The following is a 25,781-nucleotide window of genomic DNA, read 5'->3' as shown; positions in this document are numbered from 1 at the left end:
ATACCTTCTGGAGCTCCTCCTCCGCGGCGCCCACCTTGGCCCTCCACACTTGCTCCTCCTCCTCCACGCTCTTCTGCAGGTCTCTCAGCATGCCCTCCTGGGGGAAACCGAGGTGAGGCAGGGCCCTCTCCCTCCCGGTACGCGCACCACACAACCACATCTTCCTGTCCCTGCAGCCCTGGTCACCTGCCGTGCTTCCCCTGCTGTGACTTCATGAGGACCAGCATTAGGTGGGGAGAGAAGGCAGCCACTGTCCTGGGAGGGAGGTCCTCTGGCCAGTGGCCAGGGTGGCTGCAGTGCCACTCAAGGAAACGAGGTCTGTGACCTGCACGGGACCACTAGGACGCTTGTCACTGCTGGGCTTTGCCACCGGCACCAAGTTTGTCAGTGGCCCAGGATGAGGAGCACGGGATGGGCCAGCCAGAGAGTGGCAGGGCTGGACTTGGCATTGCTCTTGAAGTCACAAAGAAAGGGAGTTCAACCTGGCCGTCACAGCTGCTTACCCCATCTTTCCCCTTCCCCTGCTCAGAGACCGGCCCCAAACCTTCACCTTGGCCCTCTCCTCAGCTTAGAAACAATGACGACCTCAGAGGGCGCCATCCATCCCCTTTGCCATGCAGCCAAAGAACGGGGCCCAGAGTCACAAGGCCAGTCGGCTTTTCCAACACACCAGGCCACCTCCTGCCCTGTAGGCCCTGAAGCTCTCCTTCCCGGCAGCCTCCCAGGGATGCCCAGCTGACAGGTTCCCAGCGCTCACCGTCTCCGCCAGGATGCTGCGGTACTGGTCACACTCGGCCTGCAGCGTGCTCTGCGCCTCCTCGGCCTCGCTCAACTTGGAGGCCAGGTCCTGAGAGAGGGAAGAACAGGTGTCGTTAGCCACACACTAAGGTTTTTCTCTTGGCTTCCCATTGAAACAACCTGGGGCAGCCCCTCTTCCTGGGGACAGGGGAGCCCAACAGAGGGCCCTTGCCAGGCAGCCACACTGACCGAGGAGGGCTCTGCGGGAGCTGGCGGGTGCTTCAGCAGTGTGGGGCCTTTCTCTTTGAGATCCTGCAGCCACTCAGTGTAATCCTGCAACGAAACACATTCGGTGAGACCCAGGGACGTTCCCTGGGAACCGTGAGGTCCCCGGGAACCACCCTCCCCTCCTACCTGTTGCGCCAAGACAGAGAGTTCTGGGAGCAGAGTCAGCAGGGCCTCCATGGTCTGTGCCTCAATCAGGCGGAGCTGCTTCTCCGATTCCTCCTGGGGGGCGGGCGGGGAAGAGCAGAAGGCGTTCAGCTGCGGAGATGTGGGGCACCTCCCCAGGTCTTACTGATATGCCCGGGTCTCTGTCCCAGAAATGGCACATCCTCAGCTCTTCAGGGAAGCGACAAGAATCAAAGGAGCAGATGAGGCTCCACGAGGCTGACTGTAAGCAGAGGGTTACCCAGCCTGTGTCCGGTCCACTTCAAACACACTGAGCTCTGATGAAAGCAGCATACTGCGTCAGGCCAAGATGGCAAGTGCCAGCTCCCGGAACATCTCGCAACAGGGACGGGGTCTCCACCAGCTCTCATGTCCCGAGCTCTCTGGGCGTGTGTGCATGTGTGTGGGAATTTGGGGGGGCCCTGGTTGATGTGTGGGAGCCAGGGCAGGAAAAGGGGATAGGAGGACACTCATGGACCCCAATATTTTGGAATCTAGAGCTGTGACGGGGATGGGGGTGAAGGCAGGGAAGCGGTGTGTCTGCTGGCGGCACCACAGTTAGGGGTTAGTGGCAGCGAGGAAGGGGCAACCCAGAGAGGCTCATCTCCAGCCACCCTGGAGAGGGAGGATCAACATTCCCCCTCTGCAGAGGGAGAAGGCGACTCAGAGGAGGCAGGGACTTTGCACCCTGTGCCATGCTGGGTCGGACACCCCTTCAATCCTCCTGGACGAAGAGCCAGCGGCCCCCATTCAAAGCACAGCAAACAAAGGAAACAAAGGGGGCCCAAGGGAACCAAGAAGCAAAGCCTAGGACCACAGGGTCCCCGGGGAGAGAGCTGGGCCCTCCCACACCCTGAGGGGACAGCTGCCGGGGTCCAGCCTGTGTCTGGCCCTACCACCACCTGGACAGGCCTGGCCTGAGACCCAGGGAGGCCTCAGGAACTCCACCTGGATCAGAGTCGATGGAGTGTAACTCCCCCGAGCAGAGTCCTGGAATGTGCACGGAGGATGCTGACCATCGGACACCCAGCCTGAGCGCAGTGCCCTCTGGCCTGACGCACACCTGAGAAGCGGGCCCTTCCTGGCTGGCCAAGTTATGCACAGGTAGGGCCCGTGCCCCATGTGGACCCCTGACCTCACCACCACCAAGGCCTCCAGTTATGAGTCAAGGCAAGCTGGAGACCCAGAGGCCACCTTCTATCTGGCTGTGTGACCACAATCAAGTCAGGTGACATCTCTGGTCACAGCTTCATTTACCACATGGTAGCCAGTTTCTGAGGTCACGGGGGGCTACAAGGCCAAGATTCTAGGAGTCTAACTATAGCTCTCACAGCGTGGCCTGAGGCCATCCTTCACCTCCTGCCCTAGCTAGTGGTCCTCATCTGATACAACCCTCAGGCTTCCTGGGAGTCGCTGCAAAGCTCCTGCCATTGGGGCAGACATTCCCGTGAGGGAGGCTGGGAGGCGAGGCCCTTTCATGAGGTAGGAAAACGTTGTGTGACCTCAAAGTGTGGGCGAGGCCTTTAGTTATGGCTGCTGGCCATGTCCCCTGGCCAGAGCCTCCTCACTGGCTCCTGGACAGCCCAGCGCCCCAGAGGCAACCTGTGGGCTCAGACACTGGGAGACGCCTGCACACATCCCACCTGGACAGTGTGGAGCGCGGGGCCAACGTGGCCCCCATTCCCCGAGTGCTCGCTGCAAACAATGTCCTCCCCTCTGTGACTTAAAGACTCTTCATGGGACTGGGCACAGTGGCTCACGCCTGTAATCCCAACACTTTGGAAGGCCAAGGCAGGCAGATCACTTGAGGTCAGGAGTTGGAGACCAACCTGGCCAACATGGCAAAACCCCGTCTCTACAAACAATGCAAAAATTAGCCGGGCGTGGTGGAGCCTGTAACCCCAGCTACTTGAAAGGCTGAGGCAGGAGAATCGCTTGAACCCAGGAGACAGAGGCTGGAGTGAGCTGAGACCACGCCACTGCACTCCAGCCTGGGCGACAGAGCAAGACTCCGTTTCAAAAAAAAAAAAAAAGACTCCTCACGGAACCTCCTGAGCCATGACTTCAGAGGCCCAAGCAGCAGAATCACCCCGACAAAAGGACACACGACAGAAATAACACTAAAAAAGGTCACCAAGACAGTGCAGCCTCGGGCTCACTGTCTCCAGTCCCACCCCAGCAGCTCTGTACCCTCAGCCAGAGGGACCAGCACGGAGAAGCCCATCAAGGGGGCACCCCCCCACTCCCTCTCTCAGGGAAAGGAGCAAGTGAAGAAGGGAAGGAGGGCAGGGAAGGAGGTGGGAGGGGGGAGGCGGATGTAGAGCTGGGGTCTGGTGTGGACTCAGGAGCTCTGAGGCCAAGGCCACTCTGTGTGCACTTAGTGCGTCCTAGTGCACCTTTGAGTCTGTGTGTCCTAGTGCGTCTATACGTCCTAGTGCCTCTGTGTCTGTCCTAGTGCATCTGTGCATCCTAGTGCCTGTGTGCCTGTCCTAGTGCGTCTGTGAGTCCTAGCCTGTCTGTGCATCCTAGTGCATCTGTGTGTCCTAGCGTGCCTATACATCCTAGTGCCTCTGTGTCTGTCCTAGTGCGTCTGTCAGTCCTAGCATGTCTGTGTGTCCTAGTGCGTCTGTGAGTCCTAGCCTGTCTGTGCATCCTAGTGCATCTGTGTGTCCTAGCGTGCCTATACATCCTAGTGCCTCTGTGTCTGTCCTAGTGCGTCTGTCAGTCCTAGCATGTCTGTGTGTCCTAGTGCGTCTGTGAGTCCTAGCCTGTCTGTGCATCCTAGTGCATCTGTGTGTCCTAGCGTGCCTATACATCCTAGTGCCTCTGTGTCTGTCCTAGTGCGTCTGTCAGTCCTAGCATGTCTGTGTGTCCTAGTGCGTCTGTGCGTTCCTAGTGCCTCTGTCTGTCCTAGTGCATCTGTGTCCCAGGGTAGCTGTATGTCTTAGTGCATTTGTGTGCCTAGTGCACTTTGCATGGTGGGAGCCTGAGTGTGGCCGGGCTCTGACCTTGGCCTGGGTCAGGGAGTGCAGCTTCTCCTTGCAGGCCTGCTCGGCCGTGGCCAGCGCCTCCATGGCCTTCCAGTTCTTCTCCCGGAGGTCCTGGAGGGGACACGGGTGAAAGGTCAGCAGCCTGCGCTGGTCAGTCACTGACACACCCCCACGAGCTGCCTAAGCTAGTGTCAGACAGGACAGGGCCCAGAGACCCTCCCTGATGCCACCCTGGCCCACAGAGGACCTGCCACAGGACAAAATGCCCTTTCCTTGGCCCATGACCATGGCGCCTGAATACAAGCCTGGGTGCCACAGCCAGAGGTGGGTAGCATGGCACAGGGTGAAGAGGTGGCACCTTTTCGATGAAGACACCCCTAGCCAGAGGCAGGAGGGAGGGCCAGCCTGTGACCTCAGAGGGAAGAGGTTCCTGCCGCCAAATGGTTAGTGCTGATCCCTCGGGCCAGCTCTGGCGGAGCCTGACACAGGGAGGCCAAGGCCAGGGCCTGCCATGGGAAGCTGTAGCCACTGCAGGGAGCAAGCGGGCCAGCCAGCAAACCCGGCCCTGTGAGAAGGGGGCAGGAGGGTGTGGCCAAGGCCACCCTGGGACAGCAGGCATGCCACCTGCCCAGCTTCTACACCCCCTTCTCCTGGGACCAGGATCCCCACTTACGGCGACCACGTGACTCAGGCCAGGCCAACGGCACACTGTCCCCACCCCAGGGATGACTCCACGCTTGAGCGAGTGGTGCAGGCTGCTCCACAGGCGGTCAGCTCTGGGTCTTTAGTGGAACTCAGGGGTAAGCAGAAGCACCCCCCACACCCTGGATCCCCACAGCACAACGGGGTGTAGAAACACAAGCTTGGTCCTCCTCTGAGTCCGGGGCGGCAGCTACACCGCAGAACCTTTCCCGGCCCTACTTGTGCTGCCCTGGCCCGTGTGTCCCCGCCTGTGCCTGCCGCACTCACATTGTTCTTCACTTTCTGCTGCTCAACGGCCTCCCTGAGCTCGATGGCCTCCTTCTCCAGACCCGACACCTGGGACTCCAGCTCCTTGAGGCTGAAGGGACACAGGGAGGTCACCGCCCAGGCTCCAAGGGGCTCCATCCCCCACAGATCCCACCTGAGGCCCCACCCAGGGAGGAGCACCTTCGAGGCTGAACCATCTGGCCAGAGACAGTCCCCTCCAGCTGCCCCCACCTCACCCAGCATGAGCTCCCAGGGAAGCCTGAGCAGCTCCTTAGCCTCCTCCCCTCCCACCCATCCAGACCACTGACCCCAGAGCTGTCACCAGAGTCCTAGTTGGTGACACCGGAGAGTTGGGTTATCAGGAGAGGCGGAATCATGACCTTGCCCTCAGAGCTCCCCTGGGGACCTCATAGCTTTTCCCTCCAATCCCCGCATCATGTGACAGCCTCCTGCAGCAAACCACCCCAAGAGCGTCCCCAGAAGAATGAGACACCGAGTAAGAGGCGCCAGCAGGCCAGTGGCAAGGACACATCGACAGTCACACCCTGGGCAGCCACTGCCCGACTTCCAGGATATCTGGGGCTGAATCACTGCTCTCTACTCCAGAGCAGCACGGCCCAGCCTACACACAGCTTTCACATCAACTGTTTGAAGGAAATAAAACCACCAATTTCTGCCGGACACATCTGCATGATGCAAAAAAATTCAAATTGATCCTAATTGCAACATGAGTTAATTATCCTAGTAATATGCTGTGTGGCCCAAGAATCTGATCTTAAAACACAAGAGCAAAACAACCACCTCTCTACCCCAACAAACACCATCAGGAGAAACAAAGTTTGCCCATATGCTTTTTGGGAAAGGAAGGTAGACAAGGTTTGGCTGTGGGTCTTTCTGGGCTCTCGGGGTGGCTGGCTCCCTTTCCCAGTCCCCAAGCTGCAGAGCCCAATGCCAGGGAACACAGGCTGTGGCCTGGGGATCTGCCTCTGCTCAGAGGCACAGGGGGAGGTGCTTCTTTGGTGATGAGGGCCAGGACAAGGGAACTTTGTGAGCTGATGGCCTAGGACACATCTGACCGCGTGTGAGGGAAGGCAGGACATCCTCCATGCCTCCCCCACAAGCTGCTTCATGGACCTCTAGCCACGGTGGCCAGGAGCTGCCTCCCAAGACTGTGGGCATGTGTTACAGGATGCGAGCCCCAGAAGCGATGGTCACAAGGACTCCGGCCCCTGAGTCGAGCCACCCCACCCAGGTGTTGGCTCCGGCCTTAGCAACAGCAAACAAACACTCCCCGAGCGTGGCCTGGCACTGGTGCTGCTGACATGGAGGGAAAACAAGGTCTGGCCAGAGGTGAAGTCACCTCATAGATGGAGGAAAACAACCCTGAGACGCTGCCAGCTCTGCCCCGACGCCTCAAACCTGTGCTCCAGCAGCAAGCCTGAGTTCGCCATTCTGGGTTGTGCAACCGTTTTTCCTGTTACATTTCCTGACCTCAGCCCCTAAAATCCCTTGCTTGTAGACACAGAACCTCTGACAAGTCAGTCTCTTCCCACAAGAGATGGATGGGTAGATGGATGGACGGCAGGTGGCAGGGGGTGCTCCCACCCTGGCTGAGGCCAGTCCAGAACAATGAGTTCTGGCTCCTTGAGTGTGATCATGGAGCTCTCCGCAAGGCTGCCTTCTTTCCCGCCCAGGCCTGCCCCGTCTTCTAAATCACCGGGAGGATGGGGGAGGGAAGGGAGCCTCTGAAAGGGGCTCTTCTGCAGAGGACCTGAGCACCCTTCTGAAAACCCCGGTCCCCAAGGGTCTTCGGTCCCCCACGCTGAGGCTCAAGTGAGCAGGCAGGGTGCTTCTCCAGCTTACCGAGTCTGCTGCTGGTCAGCCTCCGCCCGGCTGGCCTGAAATGAGACAAAAGCTCCTTGGTCTCCAGGAGACTTATCTTATGCAGCGGGGCTAGTCCACCCACCTGCTGGATGGAGTTCCCTTTCCTCCCCGCAGCCCCATGCAGGAGGCTGACCTGGGCGTCCTGGGCGTCCTGTGCCTGGCCTGCCTCCAGCAGGGCCTCAATGGAACGGATTCTCTCTGTGAGCTGGGAGTTCTCCGCCCTGGCCTCCTGGAGCTGCCCGTGGAGACCACTCAGTTCCTCGCATTTGCTGCGCACCTCCGCCTCGGAGGACTGTAACTTGCTGTGCAGCTCTGGTCCAGAGGAAGGGAAACAAGAGAAGTTAAAAGGCCGGAAACCCCGGAGGTGGGCTGGGGTGGGCTGGGGGGATGCCCTCTTAGCACATGTGGGGCACCGAGGACTTCCTCCTGCCTCCTCTGTGTGTCTGGGGCTCTTAAGACATACTACTGACCACTGGGGCCTCTTGTTAGCTGTTGAAGAAAGTGCCACTCTGGCATCAATCCTGAGAACTGTCAGGGTACAATGCAACGCTCTCAGGCCACTCATGAGAAAATGATGGAGACTGGAAATGGACTGCTGCTGAGGCTTTTAAAGATTCGTCTTCTAGAAGACTCTAGCTCATACTAACTGAGACCGGAAGTTCTTTAGAAAGTGGCTAAGTGGATCCCACTGCCACACCTCCCCCACCTTCCTGGCTGGGTCCCCCCGCAACCCCCAAGATCTCTTCACAGTCGAGAAAGGCCAGGGGGTGACTTTTCTGTCCTGGACCCCTTTCTCCCCTTGAGGTATCCTCCTCCCCAGGTGACCTCAGACAGTCCCGTGGGTCTAAGTGTCATCTTCGTGCCTCTGAGGCTGCACGCTCTCCAACCCCAGGCTGTGCCATCTGCCACTTCTAAATGAAGCTCTAGTTAGACAACGCAAACCCAGCATCCCGACCTCCCAGGACTCCTCATCTTCCTCCCTCGCCCACTGCTGAAGCCTAGGAGGCCACACCGCCATCTGCCAAGTTGCCCTCCTCAGTAGCACCTCTGCGGCCACCTGGGCCCTGCCCTGTTGCCTTGGGCCTTGACAATTGCAAGGCTTCATCCCTGGTCTCCTTGGGCCACTCCTGCCCCTCTGGTCTGTTCTCCGCCCGGTGCCAGTGTTCAGAAGCGCACATGAGACCATTTCATCTCCTGCCCCAAGCACTTCTGTCACACTTTCCAGTGCCCAAGCTCCTCAGAGGGAGGGTCCTGGCCCTGCCCCACCACCAGCCTTCTCCTTCCAGCCACACTTGTTGGCCCATTTCTCACACAGGCTGAGTCAGTTCATTCCCACCTCCGGGCCCTGTGCCGGCCTCTTGCCATGCATCCCCTCCTGCCTCAGAGTCTCCAGGGCCACACAATCTAAAGCCATGCCCAGGCCTCTGGAGCAGGGGCCGGCAAGCTGGGGCCGTGCCTCCCAACCTCCATTTTTCCAGGTGGTATCAATGAAGCGTTCTTTGACCACAGCCAGGCCCCTGTTCACCCAGTGTTAATGGGCACTTTTGCCCAGTCCAAACCACTGTGGCAGAGCTGAGCAGCTGTGACAGAGACTGGCCAGAAGCATTCACCATCCATCCCTCACAGAAACAGTTGCCAACCCTGCCCTGAACATAGTCCCTGTGTAGAGGGCCCTGCTGTGCAACCCTGTACTTGCAGGTGGCTCTGCCATGTACCCCCCAGTCCAGCCCAGCCCGGCAGCCACGGTGGTGCTTGACCCGGGGAGTGGCTCGGGAAGCATCGGTGAGCCACTCTTAAGAGGCCGTGGGCCTCTCACTGGCACCTTCAGCTCCCTTTCTCCAGAGGCTCTTGGCCCTCTATCCCTGTCACCCTTTCCATGACCAACTGGAGCAAGGGAACCACAGGCTTGTAAATCTCGCCTGGCCTCCGGAGCTGACTGAGTTGGGAGAGTAGAAAGGCCCAGAACACACACTTAGCTGAGATGCCTCAGGACCTCCTTGGCTCACCCACAGCCAACGGGGACCCAGGCTTGGGAGGGAAGCAGTGCCTTCTGCCCCCATAGGCCCCGCCCCCACGCACACCAGGCCCTTACAGGCCTTGCCCGCCCCACTTCTAGCCCCTGTGGGTCCCATCCTCGCAGCTCCACCTCTGCATCTCTGGACAGCACCTACAAGCCAACTGTGCCCCCCGCCAGCCCCTGACTGGGCATAATCCCCTACTCTTTGACTTTCTGAGGGGCAGTCAAGGGATCTGTGCTGCCCTCACCCAACAGGCCTAACCCACTGAGTTTTGGCACTGGAAGTGGGGCTGGGCCGGCATGCACACCCCACACCCTGCACTGACCCCCTGGCCCCACTGCCGCCGCCCTCACCGGCCATCTGCTGCTGTTGCTCCTGGGCCTTCTCTGCGTCCGCCCGGAGGCTGGCGTGGCTGCTCTGCGCGCGGCACAGCTCCCGGCTGACCTCATCCAGACGCTTCTGCAGGGCCTCCTCACTCTCCCTGTGGGACGCCTGGGGATGGGCAAGGGAGTGGGGCGGTGAGGACGTGGAAGGACCAGGCCCTCATCAGCTCTGTGATAGAGGCGGACAGAGCTCTTTACCCCATCAAAGCCCCGTGCAGTCTCTAGTCCATGCGGGAAGGAAATGCATCCCTCACGGTCTAGAACCCGCACAGGCTTCACCTGGGCCAGCACCCTTTCAAGGAGAGAAGGTAGCTGCCAGGGACCCACACTCACTTCCCAGTTCTTCTCTGAGTCCCTATTTTTACATTCTCAAGTGATTCATGAAGATGTGGTTACCGCAAGAGCCCAAAGATACCGATTCAGAGTAAACTAGTGACATTTCCCAATCCAGTCCTCGACTCCTCTCCCAGAGGCGGACAGCTTGGTGGGTCTCCCACCTGCAGCTCCATGTGTTACACACACGCACGGTGCACCACTGCGATCACGCTATAGGGCAGTGCTCTTAGTTCTCAGTATTAGGTGGAACCACATGAAATTGTCAGTGTTTGACCATTTTTACCTACAAAAATGGCAATTTCACATGGTTCAAAAGTATCTCATTTTTGAGTGAGACATTTCCTCACTCAGGACAGACAGGCCCACCGCACCCTTATATAGGAGCCACACAGAGCTTCAACGTTTGCCAAGTTCCCGACTCAGCGTCAGGCAGGCTCTGGCAGTCCCAATCAATGCTCCATAGGACACCCTCGTCCACCTGCAAAGGATTCCCACATACTGGGGCAGAAGTGCGAGCCAAGGCCTCCATTTAACCAACCCTTTAGAGAACTCAGTTCTTCAAAAAGTCCAACCACTGATTATTCATTAACGAGCTTGTCTGGGGGCAGAACCAGGTAAGAGGGGCATCAACAGACGACTGCTGTTTGATGAAGAGGCTGGGAGTTATCCCTCGTCAATGGCTTTACCAAGCTGATCCTATCCACATCCGTTTTCATTTTCTTTTAGGGCAGTGGCTGCACAACCTGGAGCTAGGGGAACTGCTCAGATGAGCACCATCCAGGCAGAGGCGCAGCTGCAGCCAGTGAGCCATCGCCAAGGATGTGGCCACTAGGCCGTGGTTCACGTGTACTGTGCAGTGAAAACTGGGGGCAGCTTTAGGATGGGCAGTGCTTTCTGCATTAGAACGTAGCAGGGATGACTCAGTTCCAACTCCTAGAGAGGAAAGGAGAGAAAGGAGTGACTGCAAGTTGCTTCCAGAATGCACACCTGCTTCTCCTCTGCCAAGTGTCCCAGGCAGGAGCCTGCCTTGCACCCACTGGTTCCAACACCCTCACACCTCTGCCTCGACCAAGACACTCAGGGCAGGGTCACTGCACAACCGGAAGCAAACACACCAGCTGCTGCTACTTCTTTTCTTTAAGAAAAGGGACTCCAGCTCAGTCTGCAGGGAGACTGACCGCACATGTTCTTCCGTTTGTTACCAACATTCATTAGAACTCTGATTCCAGCAACACGCAAACAAAAACCCACGCGCCTTCAGGAGCCCCAAGCTTAAAATCTTTCATGGAAACCACGTGCCTCCATCTTAAGACCTGAGATGACAACTGTCTTTGCCTTGAAGAGAATGTTGTTAGCACAGCCAATCATGCTGAACAATTTCAGAAGCGGGTCCCATGGCTGGGCAGGCCAGCTAGGGACTTTCATAAGACTCTCCCGGATTTCTAAAATTCAGTTATTCTAGAAGGATGTCATCGGCACCTTCAATGGGGGTACTTTCTTCCAAGCAGACCCCAAGAGGTCGTCCGGGGAGAGACAGGCAATGGGGGGCAGGGCACCTCCCTGATGCCAGTGCTCCAGGACCCAAGGTCAGCACAGGTCCCCCCTGCCCTCATTCCTGCATAGCTGGCTGGCAGTGAAGGGGCCTCGGGTGAAGGAAGGATGGTCACAATATGGAAACAGCCCCATTTTCACCACAGCAAAAGAGAGACACTTTCTACAACCTCAACCGCCGGTCTGACTTGGAGATACCTTGAATGAAATTTTGTAGAGTCACATTGAGCTCTTTTTCTGAAAAGCACTGATCTAGTCCTAGGCGCTCTGGGTGTAAGAGCATGCCTAATTCCCGCAGTCACCCTGCAGGACAGCTCCTACTGTCCTGCCCGTAGTACAGATGAGGAAACTGAGGCTCTGAAATAACTTGCTAGGAGGTAGAAGAGCCAGGACCTGAACCTGACAGCTGGCGCCAAAGGCCTCACTGTCAATCACAGACTCGACAGGCACAGAATCTTTGGTGTCAGACTGGAGAGCAGGGAATCCTCTGCCCAGCCCCACGCTGTGGACAAGGACTCTGAGGCTGAAGAGGACAGGAGATACTGGGAGCCTGTGGGCCCTGGCTAGATCCTTCACAGGAATGACACATGATGGTGACAAACCAAGCCCAGTTCCAGGCGCAGATGGACCACAACCATCCGGGAGCCTTTAAAACATAACCATAGGCAGACCCACCCCACAGTTTCTCATCTCACTGTTCTGAGTGGGTCTGCTTTACATGAACATCAGAAAACACCAAATTATCCATCTCTGTTCCACCCCAATTCAAACTGCTTCTTTGTCCACGTTCTCTTTTAGTCCTTGTACACGCTCAAACATCACTCTTAAAATTTTGTATCTGTTCTAGTTCCTTCCAAGAGGCAGCACTAATGCCCCCACGCACCACAGCCTGGTTTCAGTGATGGGACAGAAAAAGGGTCCTAAGCCCCTGGGGTCACTGGGGTCTCCTCGTTATCCAGAAAAGTTAAACCCAAAGTGGGCATGACATGAGGGTGCCTCGTGCCTTGGGTAACAGCCCTATGTGGGATCCACCTGTCCAACACAGGCCAGCAGAGGGACGGGAATTCATCAGGCAAGGCCTGTGGGCTGCGAAAACACACTGCATGCTGCCCGTGTTCCCCTGGGGACAGGGGGACAATCCTCCCTCTGAAGGAGAACAGGCACCCGCCTGGGAAAACAGGCCTCCAGGCCACACCCAGAGGCTGAGAAAGAAGAAACCCTAACTGGCCTTGAAGCCAGAGGCTGTGTCCACAGCCTGTGGGCTCAGCTGGCTGCTCCAGAGCTGCAGTACCACAGTGGGGACAAGTATTGGAGGAAAAACACGGCTCCAGAGTGAGACTCGGGGTTCAAATTCTGCTTCTGACATGTCCTGGCTGGGTGAACTTGAGGTAGTTGCTGAACTTCTCTGTGCCTCAAACTTCCTTATGGATAAAAATGCAGACACTACCAGTGCCTACCTCAAAGGGTTACCAAGAAAAGTGGCTGAGTTAATGCTTGTAAAATGCTCAGAACAGTGCTTAGCACACAGCAAGCTCCCACTTGCTGCCAGCTATCACTACTACCAAGGAGACTAAGGTGAAGAGTTCGAGCCCCAGCCCTGCGGACACTGTCATCTGTCCCAGTCGAGGTTAGAAACGGGTGCCCAGCGTGGCAGGGCCAGTCTGGACCCATCCCTGCTATGCGGACAGGCTTGCCGGGCAGTGAACAGGCACTGAGGCGGCCGCCGCCCTGGCTCACCTGCAGCTGCAGGACCTGCTTCTCGAAGGCAGCTGCCTTGGCTTCCAGAGCTTTTCGCTGCTGCTCATCTTGCCGCGCAGCCTCCGACTTCTCCACCAGTTCTTTGCTGACCTTGCTGAGTTCCTGCCGGAGCTTGGCCAGCTCTGCGTTCTGCCTGCAAGACAGTCACCAGCCCAACTGATGGAAAGAAAAGAGTGATGGGATTGGTGGTCCAAGCCCTCCCTCCAGGACTCCAGCTCTCTTGTAAGTAAGCAATTGCCCACGTCGTGAAGCCATTACCAAAGCCACTTTTCCATTATCAGCTGCGTGGGGTTCAGCATGTGTTTTGCTGAAGACACTGTTTTACCCATATAGTGCATGAACTAGAGACAGCATAGAGCAAATGTGCACTAAAGCATCCCATGGGAGCCCCTGCCAGAAACAGCCAGAAATTCACAGAAAACGGCAACACACTGTTCTGGCTGCAAACCAGCCCCGAGATGAAGACCCACCCACCTTGACCCCCTGTAGGCAGCAGCCCACAGAGTCCATGCGCCCTCTCACTGGCCAACCGGACTAGGCCCAGGCTAGGGAGGCTGCCTGAAGCCAGAGCCTGAGGTGCTTACAAAACAGACCCTTCAGGACTGCACTTCAAAAGCTGGGTCTCAGGAGCTGGGAGGAATGTTCCAGACTTCCAGAAGGAGACTTAAAGGAAAAGGGGGCAGCTGGAGGCCTGCCTTTCCAGCATGAAGCGTGTGATCAGGATACCACTCCCTCACTAGCAGACGCTGCCTCAAGGCCAAGGACTGACTGTCCAGCCAAGGGACACCACCAGACAAGACTGTCCCAAAGGCTGGGACGCAGCACCAGGCCAGGCGGAGCTGGGAAACCTGGCTGAGGCTAGCTTGGCTCTGCTGCCTGGGGGGTGGCAGGTTCCACCTCTCTGACTTGGGGCTGCCTCGTCTGTACAGGGGAGGCCACACCAAAGCCCGCTGTGGGGTCATCAGTTCCACGCTTCACAAGGCCAAGGTTCAAGTGACCTGGGAGGGAGGCGGGAGGCCGGGTGGTGCCCTCAAGATGGACTGGGAGCTCTGAAGTGGGCCTGGGAAAACGTATCTCGCTGCTGACAGCCACCCACCAGCCAGAGCTTCTGGACTGGCAGGGCCGCTGCCTCAGCGTGACAAGTCTCCTGGCTTTAGAGCCTTCCCCAGTAATGAGGCCATAGCAGATCCTATGTGGGGAGACACCAGAGCATTTCTCAGTCCCCACCATTTGCCTTCTGCTGTGGCTTTTAAGGAAACAGCAGCCACAAACCTCCAACCAGCCGATGGCTCAGGAAGGGGAGCCAGAGGGGACAGGCAGAGGGGAAGGTGGCTGCTGGATCTCACTCCACACCAGAGGGAGCCACAGTCAAAACAGACACTTGGCCCGGCTCCCCTCCCTGTCCAGCTCCCGCACTGGACTTCCCCTGACCCGACTCCCAGCATAAGGACTAAGGGTGCCGGCGCACTCTGCTGTGGTCAGCCCCTGTCTCGGTGAGAGCAGAGGCTCTGGGGATAACACAGAGCTCTGCCAAGTCCCTGCAGGACACTTTGGGCCCAGAGAAGGCAAAGAAATGTGCAACAAAAGACGCTGCAGTGGGTTTCCTGAGGGCTGCCACTGAGGTTAACGCTCTAATCAGGGAAGCAGAAGTGTAGCTGTATTTAACTCTGGAGGGGAAGTGCACCCTCCGGCCCACTTGCTATGGCCTCCAGTACTTCAGTGACTCAGAGACAACACTGAAATGAGAATCCCGCTAGGCAGCTGGGGCCTGTGTGCTGGAAACTCTCCCTAGTACCAGCGCATCTGAAGCAAAGGTGCTGCAGAGCAGGAGGCCGTGCTTCAGCGCACAGTCAAGGCCCACCACCAGCCACCGCAGGGACGCTGGGCCACCTGTTGGAAGACTCAGGGGCCCATAACCCAGACAGGAGACGGAGGGTCAGGACAGCTCTGCATACATGTAGGGCCCGTGCCTGGCTCTCGCGCCAGCTGCCCTGGCCACAGCCTCATGAAGCCTTCCTTGTTCAGAGCCCTTGGGAAGGTGCTGAGGCAGGAAAGCTCAGCTTACTTGCTCTCCACCTGGCTCGTGGCCTGGTTCAAGGCATCCCGCAGGATGGAGTTCTCCTGCTGCAGGCGGGCCAGCTGCGTGTTGGGGCCATTCTCCAGCTGCTCCTGAAGAGTCCGGATCTGGAAAGTCACGGGCGAGGGCATCAGAGGCAGCTCGGCCTCATACACAGAATTGACTTCTGAGCTGTGGTTAGTGAAGACACAGCCCACAAAAGAAAACCCCCAGAAGGCTCCACCTTTTCCACCTGGAAGTTGAGAGGATCCCATAAAACAAGAGGCCTGAAAATTGCAAAGCTCCACCATCAGGGGCTCGAGGCCAAGCATGACCCCCCCACACCCAGCGACACGCCTCTCTCCCTCCCCACTGCTCATGGCCTGCCCGAGGCTGAATACTCAGGCCAGGGTCTCTGACACACGCCATGAACATCTGCCTCCAAAGTCACAAGGTTGACTGTTCTAAGACAAAGTACATCGCCACAGCCTCTAACCCCCCGTGAGGAAGCCTCATTTCCTGCCCTCTGACCTCCGGCACGTCCTGAGACATGCAGCAGAGAGGAGGTTGCAGCGCACTATGAGCAGGGTGTAGGTTTCAGAAGGCAGGGATCAGGCTTTGACTACAGGGCCAGCCTGGGCAGCCACCCAGTGCTGGCCTGGAGCCCCTTGCTGGAGCTGTGTGATTTTCAGGCCTCTGGTATTAATGGGATCCTCCCAACCATGTGGAAAGAAGACAGAGCCAGCATTTCTCCAGGTTCACGTGAAAGGTGAGAACTTCACAGACACCCAGGAGGTAGGGAAACAGGGCTGGCCATCTGAGACTAGGCTCTTTTGAAAAGTGTTCTTTCAAATGTATTTCATACCTCCCTGGCTATTAACATTATAGATACACAGTGGGCTGCCAGATACTGTCCAGCCAAATGCAACAGTACCTGGACCCCTAAACCTGACCAGACCTCACAGACCCCTGTGGGCAACCTCAACCCCCTCCTCATGCCTCGCCCTTTGGGCCTCTCTGGTTCCCTCCGCCCTGGACCAAGACTGGGTCCTGTCCCATCCCATGCCCCCGCCAGCCACTGCCTACCTTGCCCTGCAGCTGCTGCACCTCCTTCACGTGCTCCCGGTAGCTGGCCTGCATGCGTGCCTGCACGGCCGTGATCTCCTGCTCCCGGGCCACCAGCTGCTTTTTCACTTTGGCCTCCCCGGCTGCTGCTTTGGCCTTTTCCGCTGCCATCTCCTGGGGGGAAAGTAGCAGAGAGAGGGGCCGGTGAGCCTTGCAGGGGCAGGAGCCTATCAGAAAGGAGCAAGAGCATCACCCGGGCTGGGAGGCTGGACAGCAGAGCACAGACCCCTCCTGCTGGCCCGGTTCTCAGATAGACTCAAGCCAGCGGCAGCAGGAGCACCGACAGACAAGGGATCCCTGGAAACCCTGCTGGCCCTGGCCGGTTGTGGGCTCAATGTCAGGCCTTGGCCACAGTGGAGGTGGCACACACAGCAGGAACAGGAGAGACACGCGTTACTGTCCCTGGCTCTCCAGGGCACTGGCTCAGCCCTGCTGTGATGACAACACCCCGGCCTGACTCAGTCACCAACATCTAGTCTCCTGGGACACCTACTTCTCCTCAAGTGCCTTCATCAGGACTGAAAGGCAGCAAGCCCTGATGGCTAGGGTGGGGGGTGGGGCCAGCTGCCCATTCCGCCGTGGCTGGGGTAGGGCATGGGTCTCTGCAGGCAGTCGCTCTGTCCTCCACCCAGGGGGACATCAGCTCCGATCAGTGCCAGATACCCACAGATGAACACAGATGCCGAGTCTGGGGGATGTGGTGTCTCAGGCAGGGACAGAGCAGGATGGGAAGGCTGGCCATGGTCCGTGTCATCCCGGAGGGATGGCTCAACCAGAAGTCACAGGGAGGCAGGATGACCACTGAAGGAAGGGTTGACACAATGAGCCCCTGGGTGGGGGGTGTTCCCTGGTCTAGCAGGCCTGGACAGTTCAGCACCGATGTGGTGTGAATACACATCACAAACACAGCAGGCCTGGGCCACCAGGGCACAAGCATCCCACGAGCGTCAAGGCTGCTCCGACCTGGGCAGTGGGTCAGGAGTGAGGAAATCCACCCCCTCCCCAGACCAGGGCTGTAGGGAGGCCCATCCCAAAGGCCAGAGTGTCCCTCTTGCCTGAGACGGGAAAGAACCCTGAAGGGGAGCCACTGGGTGCTGGTGCTGTTCCATGCTCCTGGCACTCTCTGGGACCTCCTGGGACCCTTGCCTCACTTTTCAAAGACAATCATCTTTTTGGCTCTGCCTGGGGTGAGAGGCCCACAGGAGCCTGCAGGTCCACTTCATTGATTAGCTACAGAAGTAGGGGCGGGAGAAGCTGACACTGAGCCCCAGCACTGTCCCATTTAATTCTCTCTGGAAGACGAGGATTACAATCCCCATCCAAGCTGAGGTCACAGAGCCTTGGAGACCCCACACTTTTCCAAGGCTGGGGAGCAGCTCTAAAAGGCAGGGGTGGGGCCCGAACCTAGGACTGTACAAGAACAACGGGTTCCCAGAAAGGGGAAGAATGAGGACGCCTGCCCCTCTGTGTGGGTTGGGAAGCCCCTGGGGAAAGGGAGGACAGCTCAGCAGTGATTCCAGGACCCCTCTGCACTTCCTCCTCTAACATGCGCAGCCCCACCGGCCCACTGCTGGCAGACGGGTGTGGTGGGGATGGCTGGAAGCCTCCGAACACCAGCAGAGAGGAGGCTGCTGTCTTTGCTAGGTTTTCCACACAACGACCCTTCCAAGTAGATGGTCCAGTCTCGCGAAGAAACCAAAGCTCAGAGAGACCAGGCGTTCCCACAGCCACATGGATGGCAGGTTGGGAAGCCACACTCGGGTCATCCTCAGCCCTCCTCTGCCACCTGGAGACACCCTTCCCAGCCCTAGGCAGGCCTCGTGCAGTTCCAAGGTCCACCTGCTCAGGGTCTGCAGACCCCTATCTCCTGGGGTCAGGGTCCCAAGGCCACCGGGATTCAATGGCATTTTCCCCCTCCTTTGCCTCTGGGCTTTTTAAAGAGCACAGAAAAGTCACTTGTCCTCAGTGCAGCTGTTTAGCTCTCTATGGTTTCTTTTTTCTTTTTCTTTTTCTTTTTTTTATGGTTTCTTTTTCTTCAAAGAGCTCAGAGTTCCAGGGTTCCTTCTGCTTGTCAGATTCTTAATTCAGTTGCAAGAGTCTGATTTATGTTCTTGAAAAGCATTCCTGATGGTGGTGGAAGGGTCTGGTGCACAAGAAGACAAGGCATGACACCATCACTAGCATCGGCTAGTGACTCTGTCCCAACTTCTTCCAGGCTCTGTTCCCTAGGAGTAGTGGGGCTCCTCCTGGTGTAAGCTTTGAGGACTGCAGAGAGCCCTCCAACCTGCTTCCCCAGCCAAGCAAGGAAGCAACCTCCACCAAGAAGGCCTGGTAACAGGAACTCCTCCCAGGACCCCACCCCCAGGTACACTCTGGGTGGGTCCCAGAGGGCCATGGGGCTCCTTCTGATTCACAGCCCCATCTCCTTCTGGGCCCTAAAGCCAGAACATGAGACCAAGTCCAGGATGGGGCCAGTCTGAGGCGTGGCTTCAGGACAGAGGTTCTGCTGCCCAGGAAGATGACAGCTGGAATGTTTCTCCAGAAAGTTGTGCCTTCTTGGTTACATCACTGGAGCTCTGCCTGGACTCCTCAAACCCCCTAAAGATTCTCAGATAGCCAGGACAGAGTTCTTAGGGGCATCCGAGCCCATCAACTCCTGCAGACAGTGTCTGGACTGGTCCTTGAACCCAATTCTGCTGGGATTTTGCACATTTGGGAGACCTGGATACGGCAGATGATCCAAATGTTCTTTCTCAGTGTGTCCAGGTCATGCCTTCAGCATCAGAACCCAAGAAAAAGAATTAATGAAAACTCTTTTCAACTATAAAAACTTCTCTACAAGGACAAAGAAAACATGTCGAAGGGACTAGAACAAGAAATATAGGTTCCATCCATCTCCCCAGCTCCTGAGGGGGATTAAGGTAAGAGGAACTGCCATACTCCCAGGAATTTACTGTCTCGGATCATTTCCCTCAGCAGTGCTGGGTAGTTGCAGTGTTACCATAAGAATGACGTAAACAGGCCAGGGACAGTGGTTCACGGTCCCAAAATCCCAGCACTTTGGGAGGCCGAGGCAGGCGGATCACCTGAGGTCGGGAGTTCGAGACCAGCCCAACCAACACGGAGAAACCCTGTCTCTACTAAAAATACAAAATTAGCTGGGTGTGGTGGTGCATGCCTATAATCCCAGCTACTTGGGAGGCTGAGGCAGGAGAATTGTTTGAACCCAGGAGGCGAAGGTTGCAATGAGCCAAGATTGTGCTATTGCACTCCAGCCTGGGCAACAACAGTGAAACTCCGTCTCAAAAAAAAAGAATGAGGTAAACACATCGGCTCTGCTCAGGACTCTCAACGGAGAGCAGGAGCACAGGGAAGAGAAACAGCCAAAGGCATCAACTACACACATTTTACTACTTACAAGAAGACAATGTAAAATACTCAGAAATGCTTCCAGGCTTTCCCTCAGCTGTGGCCCTCGGTGGCCACTTGTTCACTGGCGGCCTGCTAGGCTGAGCCAGGCAAGACCGCCAGAGCGCATCTGCCCCGCCAGGCTCGAGGGCTGACAGGAGCCAGATGCAGCCAGGTGATGCCTAACTGTACTAATGACCTCTGTGCGGAACAGAACACAGGAGCTCCAGAAGGCTCCTGAGGGAGGGAGACCAAATTGAGTCTGCCAGAGTAAGAAGACAATGTCCAGACATCTAAGCAGGGAAAGGGCATTAGAGGCCAAGGGAAGAGCAAGAGGAGAGCCCCAGAGGAGGCAAGAAAGGGCGCAGCACGTCTGGGCACAGGTAGGGAATGGGAAAAGGGGAGGCTAGAGGCAGGGTGAGTGGCTGAGCCGGGGCTTCAGGGACAGACTTAGGTCTGAAGATGGGGGGCCACTGGCAGAACCTGATGGGGGTCCTCACAGATTAGCATTTGGGAGCCCAAGAGGACTTCTTCCGGCTTAGGGAGGAGGGCGTGGGTGGGAGGGAGGCCATGCACCGTTAACCTTCTCCTCACCTAAAAGCCAAGGCCAGTGGTCTCCGAGGAGGCTGGGTACTGAATGAGGACCCCAGGCTGCCCTGAGCATGCAGCCAGGGAGATATTCTACCACCCCAGCGGGGTTGGGAGCAGCATCAAAGGGTGGCCATCTAAGGTGTGTCTTCTGGTCCTGCCCGTCCTCCACCCAGTGAACTTCCCATCTGGCTCAGAGCTGTGACCCTGAGTTTGCGACAAAAAGTAAGGCTGCCTTACTTCCAATTCTCTGTGCTCGAGCAGACAAAGGCACCCAGAGGAAGGGCTGTAGCCCAGATACTGTCGGACAGTCCACCATCCAGGCCCTCTCTCTGCGCCCGCTGCCTGGAACGGAGAAGGCAGGGAGGCAGGAAGAGAGCAAGAGCAAGCCTGCGGTGCTGCATGGGGCAAAGACGGCCTTCAACAAGGCCTGACCAGTCCCAGAGGGCTAGGGGGCCCCTCACCCTGCCCTTCCTCCAGGAAGGCTGGGGCACCAGGGCCCACCCTCAGAAGAAGAGAGGTGGGGAAAGACCCTGGTGAATTCTGCGGTGGGAAGAGCAGCCCCTATGCCATGGATCACAACACAATCTCAACGTGCCATCAGCCCCATCCTACGGCAGCACCAGCCCACCACCGAGTGCCGTTCAGAGTGCAAATGCTACCTGCCACGCCATCCGCTGATGCGGGGAGCCAGGGTTTCCCTGCACATTCCTCCTCTGACAGCAGCAAAAGGGAGAAGAGCAGCCCCTCCAGCTCCCTCCCCAAAAGGTTTTCAACAATTCTCAAGAAAACCACCTTGAATCTACTGTGGGCACCCTCCTTTCCAGGCACAGCCCCTAGAAAGCCGGCCTGTGACTGCAGGACCTGTCTAGTGAAAGCCAGGTCTGGTCCATCCCCATCACAAACTGACGCTGCTTAACTTCCAAGCCCTTGCTTCACTTCCCTGCGTTCTTATAGCCACGAAGGAAGCCACCACCTCGTAGAGCCACGAGCACTGCCAAGGGTGAGCCACCGGCCCTTGGCTCCTTAGGCAGCAGATAAGCAGCAGTCCCTACTCAGTGGCCTGACAGCCAGCTGACGTTCCAGGCAGGCCTGAGCATCTCAGAGCCCGGGATACACCGTGAATGGGGCGGGGGTCCTCAGAGGACAGGGGAGGACAAGCCATCTCTGAGCCCACTTGGGCTGTACCTTGTTGAGCTCCCTCAGTTTGCTCTTGGCGACAGCCGCGTCTTCCTGCTCTGTGGCCAGCAGTTTTTCCTTCTCTTCCAGCTGGCGTTTCAGAATCGCCACAGGGTCACCCTTCTGAGTGGCCTAGAAGTACCCAGAGATGCGTTAACAGAGGGGACAAATGGGACTTGGCTCGTCCCCCGACCCTGGACAAGAGCAGAGGCCCGAGGTCTTGATGAAGTGGAGCAGGGGCTTTGAGTCAAGGGTTCCACTGGGACTCCAGATACTTGTGGGGGAAGGCGCCCTGCCTCGGCCATCAGCCTGCCGGGGCCCCAGGTCCAGTGTGTGTTGGGACTGTCAAGGCCAAAGGCTTTGGATCCCTGGAGTGGTGTTTAGGAGTGTGGTGTTGCCAGCTCCTCTGAGGGATGGCTGGCCACCATTTCTGGCCCGGAGCCTCCCCGAGCCAGACGTGCAGCCTGTAGGCCTCTGGCTGCAGCATGGGGACTGGGTACTCTGGGGACAGTGGCCTGAGCAAAGCCAGGCCTCTCCCTGGTCATCTTGATCTCCTATGGCCACTCATACCCAGTAGAGCCCCCAGTGACGAGTGACAAGCTCTCAGTGCCACTGAGACTGTGCAGGATGTGTATGGCCAGGAAGGGAGTGACCCCGCTGGCCTCAGGACACACCTGAGCATCTCTAACCACTAAATTCTCCAGCAAAGTTACCCTAAACTCTGACTCCAGTGAAGGAATGTGCCATGCAGCACTTCTTGGGGACAGCTCTTGGCCAGAGGCACAAGACAGTTCAGAGCTCTTAGCCTCTGAACCTGCCCCTGGCAGCACGAGGGAAACCAGGGGCGCTTCTGGGCGGGGAACCTCACAGGGCCCCACACAGTGTGTCCCTATACCTTCCTTTCTACACCCTGAGCTGTGGCCACAAACTGGCTAGGCCCCAGCTCCCTAGATCCCCTGCAATACAGAGCCCTGCCCCGGCCCTAATCATCTCAGGAGCCGGGCCATGGGTGGCTTGACAGAAGACCAAGCACCTGCAAGCGATCCCTCAGGGTGGCAGAATTCTGCCAAGAAAAAGAAGCGGAGGCTGTTTTATGAATGTTCTCTGTGGCATGGCAGGGTGCGTGTGGCCATCCTGACGGGCATCTCGGGGTGGTGGGAGGCATAGGGCCCCAGAACCCAGGTAACCACTGCAGCTCACTGGCCCCTGAAGGGGAGAGGCACGGGGAAGGGCAAAACCACCCTAGCCAGCTGCAGTGGCCTCTGAGTGTGGCCAGCAGGAGGGTGGGCCCACCTTGTGCCAGGTGTCCTGAATGATGCCAGCCTTCTCAGACAGGATCTCGATGAGCCGCTGGGCCTCGCCCTCGTTGAACACCATGCTCCCAACCGTGGAGACCAGCGTCTTGTAGGGGAGGTAGAGAGGGCCATCGGCATCTGGGGGCCCTGTGCAGCGAGAGGGAAGGAGCTGAGACTTAGGCGTATGCCACAACACACGCGGCCACAAAGTCCATCACACCAAGAAGGTTCCAGTCACAGCCAAGAAGAGCTCTCCGACTGCCTGGGGTCAGCAGGCTGAGCATGGCGAGTCTGCTCCAGTGTCTCCTGCTCTGTCAGGACACGGAGAAACTGACTCAACGATGGGTCCCTGCACCATCCTAACTCTGCCATAGAAGTCCCAGGCTGAGGTGGACATAGAGCTCCTCTTTTTTTTATTTCTACCATCAAGATTGGCCTGGAACAAAATTAAGCAAGGCGTACTTTTCCCATGGGCTTTTCTCCCTTCCTTTTTTCTCACAAATGCACTGGTCCTGTTCTCGGCCTGCATGGCTCACCAAGGTTCTCCCCACTGGCCATGACTGAGCTCTGTGGCCTTGTGGGACCTGACTGGGCAGCGAATCCACTGTCCATCACACACAGACACCCAGAGCTACACTCCTGCAGCCACGGGAGGGGCACAGAAGGCAAGGAGAGGCTGCTTCCACACATCAGTGCAAACCCTCTATTTCTAGCTCCGTGGATGAAGCTTAGGCAGCGACAGGTTTGGGAGAGGGAAGGCTGGCTGGGTTCCTATAGAATTGGGCCTGTCCACTCGCCAGTCCATGACTGACAGCCGCGAGGACAGGAAGCCATCTGCCAAAAACCAACCGTCACTTCTGAAAACTAAAACTGCCGAGCCCCTCCCACCCCTGCCACACACACACACACACACACACACACACACACACACACACACACACAGCTTTGCTCTCATTGGGGCTTGAACGCAGCCTTGGAAGCAAGAAAGGGGGAACCAAGATGCCACGCCTGAGCGCCTGGACTCTTCCACAGCTGAATGACAGCGCCAAAAATGAGCCAAATCAGAGAGCGGACCGGCCTACCGCAGCCCCCTCAGCTGAGCCCACCTTGGGAGGACAAAGGAGAGGGCTGGTTTCCATAGCAACCCTCAATTCTCTGGCTTGTCACAATATTTTCACTTACTAGTCACAATATTTTCATTACAAGTCAAAGCATTTGGCACAATACCTTAATGAGGGGAACGTAGTATGTGGGCGAGCTGGTTGCTATGAGCACCTTTATTTCATAACTTCTTACTCTGGTGAGGCTCAGGAGATTAAAAATAACCACGCTGACACCAAAGGCCTAAGAGCTCATGGGTGCCATGAAAACAGGTCCTGGCAGAAGCATGCCCCTTCAACCTTCTTTTTACTGAAATATGTGTATGTCTATAAAGTAATTGTAATGCACACACAAGAGAAAATTCTAACCCAAAAGCCAAAAGAAAATAAAAGCATGCATGGTGTACTCTCAGGAGAAACCCCCGTGTTAGTTCACATTTCGGTTCCCAGTCTTCCTGTCTTCCCCCTCAGCCTGCAGGTACGTGTCTACTGCCAGCACTTTCCAGGAGACAGAGGCCACTTGTTTCAAAGACACCTCTGTAGTTACAGACTGGGCAGGGTAGCTGCTTCAGGCAGCGTCTAGCTGCTGGCTGCAAAGACATTTTCCCCTCCTGACTCAGAAGAGTCTCCTCCTGTGCCGTCCGACGTGCTGGGCACCGGCCGCGTGTGGCTGCTGGGCACTGGCCGCGTGTGGCTGCTAGGCACCTGCAATGTGGCTGGCCTGACTCGAGATGTGCCACAAGTGGAAAGTACACATGGAATTTAGAAGATTTGGTATGAAAAAAAAAGAATGTGAAGTATCTGTAATAATTTTATATATTGATTGTATGTTGAAATAACATTTTGGATAAATTGGGTCAAATAAAATATATCGTTAACATTCAGTCCATTTGTTTCTTGCTTGCCTTTTTAAATGTGGCTAAAAACATTCACATCGCATCCATGGCTCAGACGTGTGTCGCTAACATTCTATTTCTCCTGGACTGGCTGGCCTATTCCTTTCCAGAACCGGGGACTCCCAAAGTGGCCCCTGCTGAATTCCTGGCAGTCCCTGGTCCTACAGAGGTTCCAGAGTGACCCAAGAGCTCTGGCCTCTTTTGAACGCTCTCCTGAGAGACCACCCTTCCAGACCCCACGGCCCCGACTGCACTGCCGGGTGGGGAAACATCTGGATAAGGCAGCTGGAGAGCCCGCGCTCTAGGATGCCGCTTCCTGCACGGGGGTCAGCGTGGCCACATGCTCACCCCTCACAGGCTCCGTCCAGAGTGCTCCCGAGAGTGTTCTTGGAGTGGCATTCTCATTAAAACTTTCTAATGTAATTCCATAATATTAGATATTTTAACAGAAAAAAACTTGTAACAAGTGAAATGAACGCAAAGCTGCATACAGCAAAATTTTAACGCTTTCCTCTGCCATCCCTCATGGCCCCCCAGAAACTTCCACAGCCTTTGCCACACTCATACAAACACTACCTTTCGTATTATTTTTAGAGAGCTATAACTTTACAAAACGTTTTTCATTAAGTATTTTAGGTAAAAACTGTGCTGTCTCAACTGTTCCCAAATCAAGGGCAGCACAACTGAAAGAAAAAAGGAAAGCCGTCAGAAGCAGAGGCAGGATTTCTGGGTCTCTAGATGAGTTGCATTTAAATAACATACTAACGGGAGCCTAAGGTGAGCCAGGCACATCACTTAGGGCTCCAGCAAATACTTGAAGACGCCAGTAATCTTCTGAATTGTCAAATCTTAACACACTAAACTAAGTCTGTCAGACTCAACACCTAGTCTGTGAAATCACGGACGTCAAAAGGCCCAGGGTGCAGTGAATGCTGGAACAGCGCGGCTCACTGAGGACTTGCTCCTGTGGCTAATGCTTTGCCCATCCTGGTGGGTCTGAAATACCAGAGAGGGACAGGCCAGGAGGCCTGGGGAGAGACCAGGGAGCAGGAGACCC

The 25,781-nt window shown here is 56.7% G+C and overlaps 1 protein-coding gene across 1 annotated transcript in view; it reads right to left on the bottom strand.

Annotated features, from left to right (window-relative positions):
- Positions 1-25,781, bottom strand: part of RRBP1 (ribosome binding protein 1) — a 51,515-nt gene that overhangs the window by 10,845 nt on the left and 14,889 nt on the right. Inside the window, 14 exon segments of the mRNA XM_017895502.1 lie at positions 5-97; positions 758-847; positions 988-1,071; positions 1,153-1,245; positions 4,197-4,289; positions 5,148-5,238; positions 7,011-7,045; positions 7,165-7,343; positions 9,403-9,541; positions 13,057-13,210; positions 15,143-15,261; positions 16,220-16,372; positions 21,443-21,565; positions 22,727-22,875. Coding sequence (XP_017750991.1) covers positions 5-97; positions 758-847; positions 988-1,071; positions 1,153-1,245; positions 4,197-4,289; positions 5,148-5,238; positions 7,011-7,045; positions 7,165-7,343; positions 9,403-9,541; positions 13,057-13,210; positions 15,143-15,261; positions 16,220-16,372; positions 21,443-21,565; positions 22,727-22,875 — 1,595 coding nt within the window.

This window comes from Rhinopithecus bieti, unplaced genomic scaffold (genome assembly GCF_001698545.2).
Source record: "Rhinopithecus bieti isolate Rb0 unplaced genomic scaffold, ASM169854v2 scaffold_25396, whole genome shotgun sequence".
In the NCBI taxonomy this organism is placed as follows: domain Eukaryota; kingdom Metazoa; phylum Chordata; class Mammalia; order Primates; family Cercopithecidae; genus Rhinopithecus; species Rhinopithecus bieti.
This window is presented reverse-complemented; position numbering and strand designations above follow the sequence as displayed.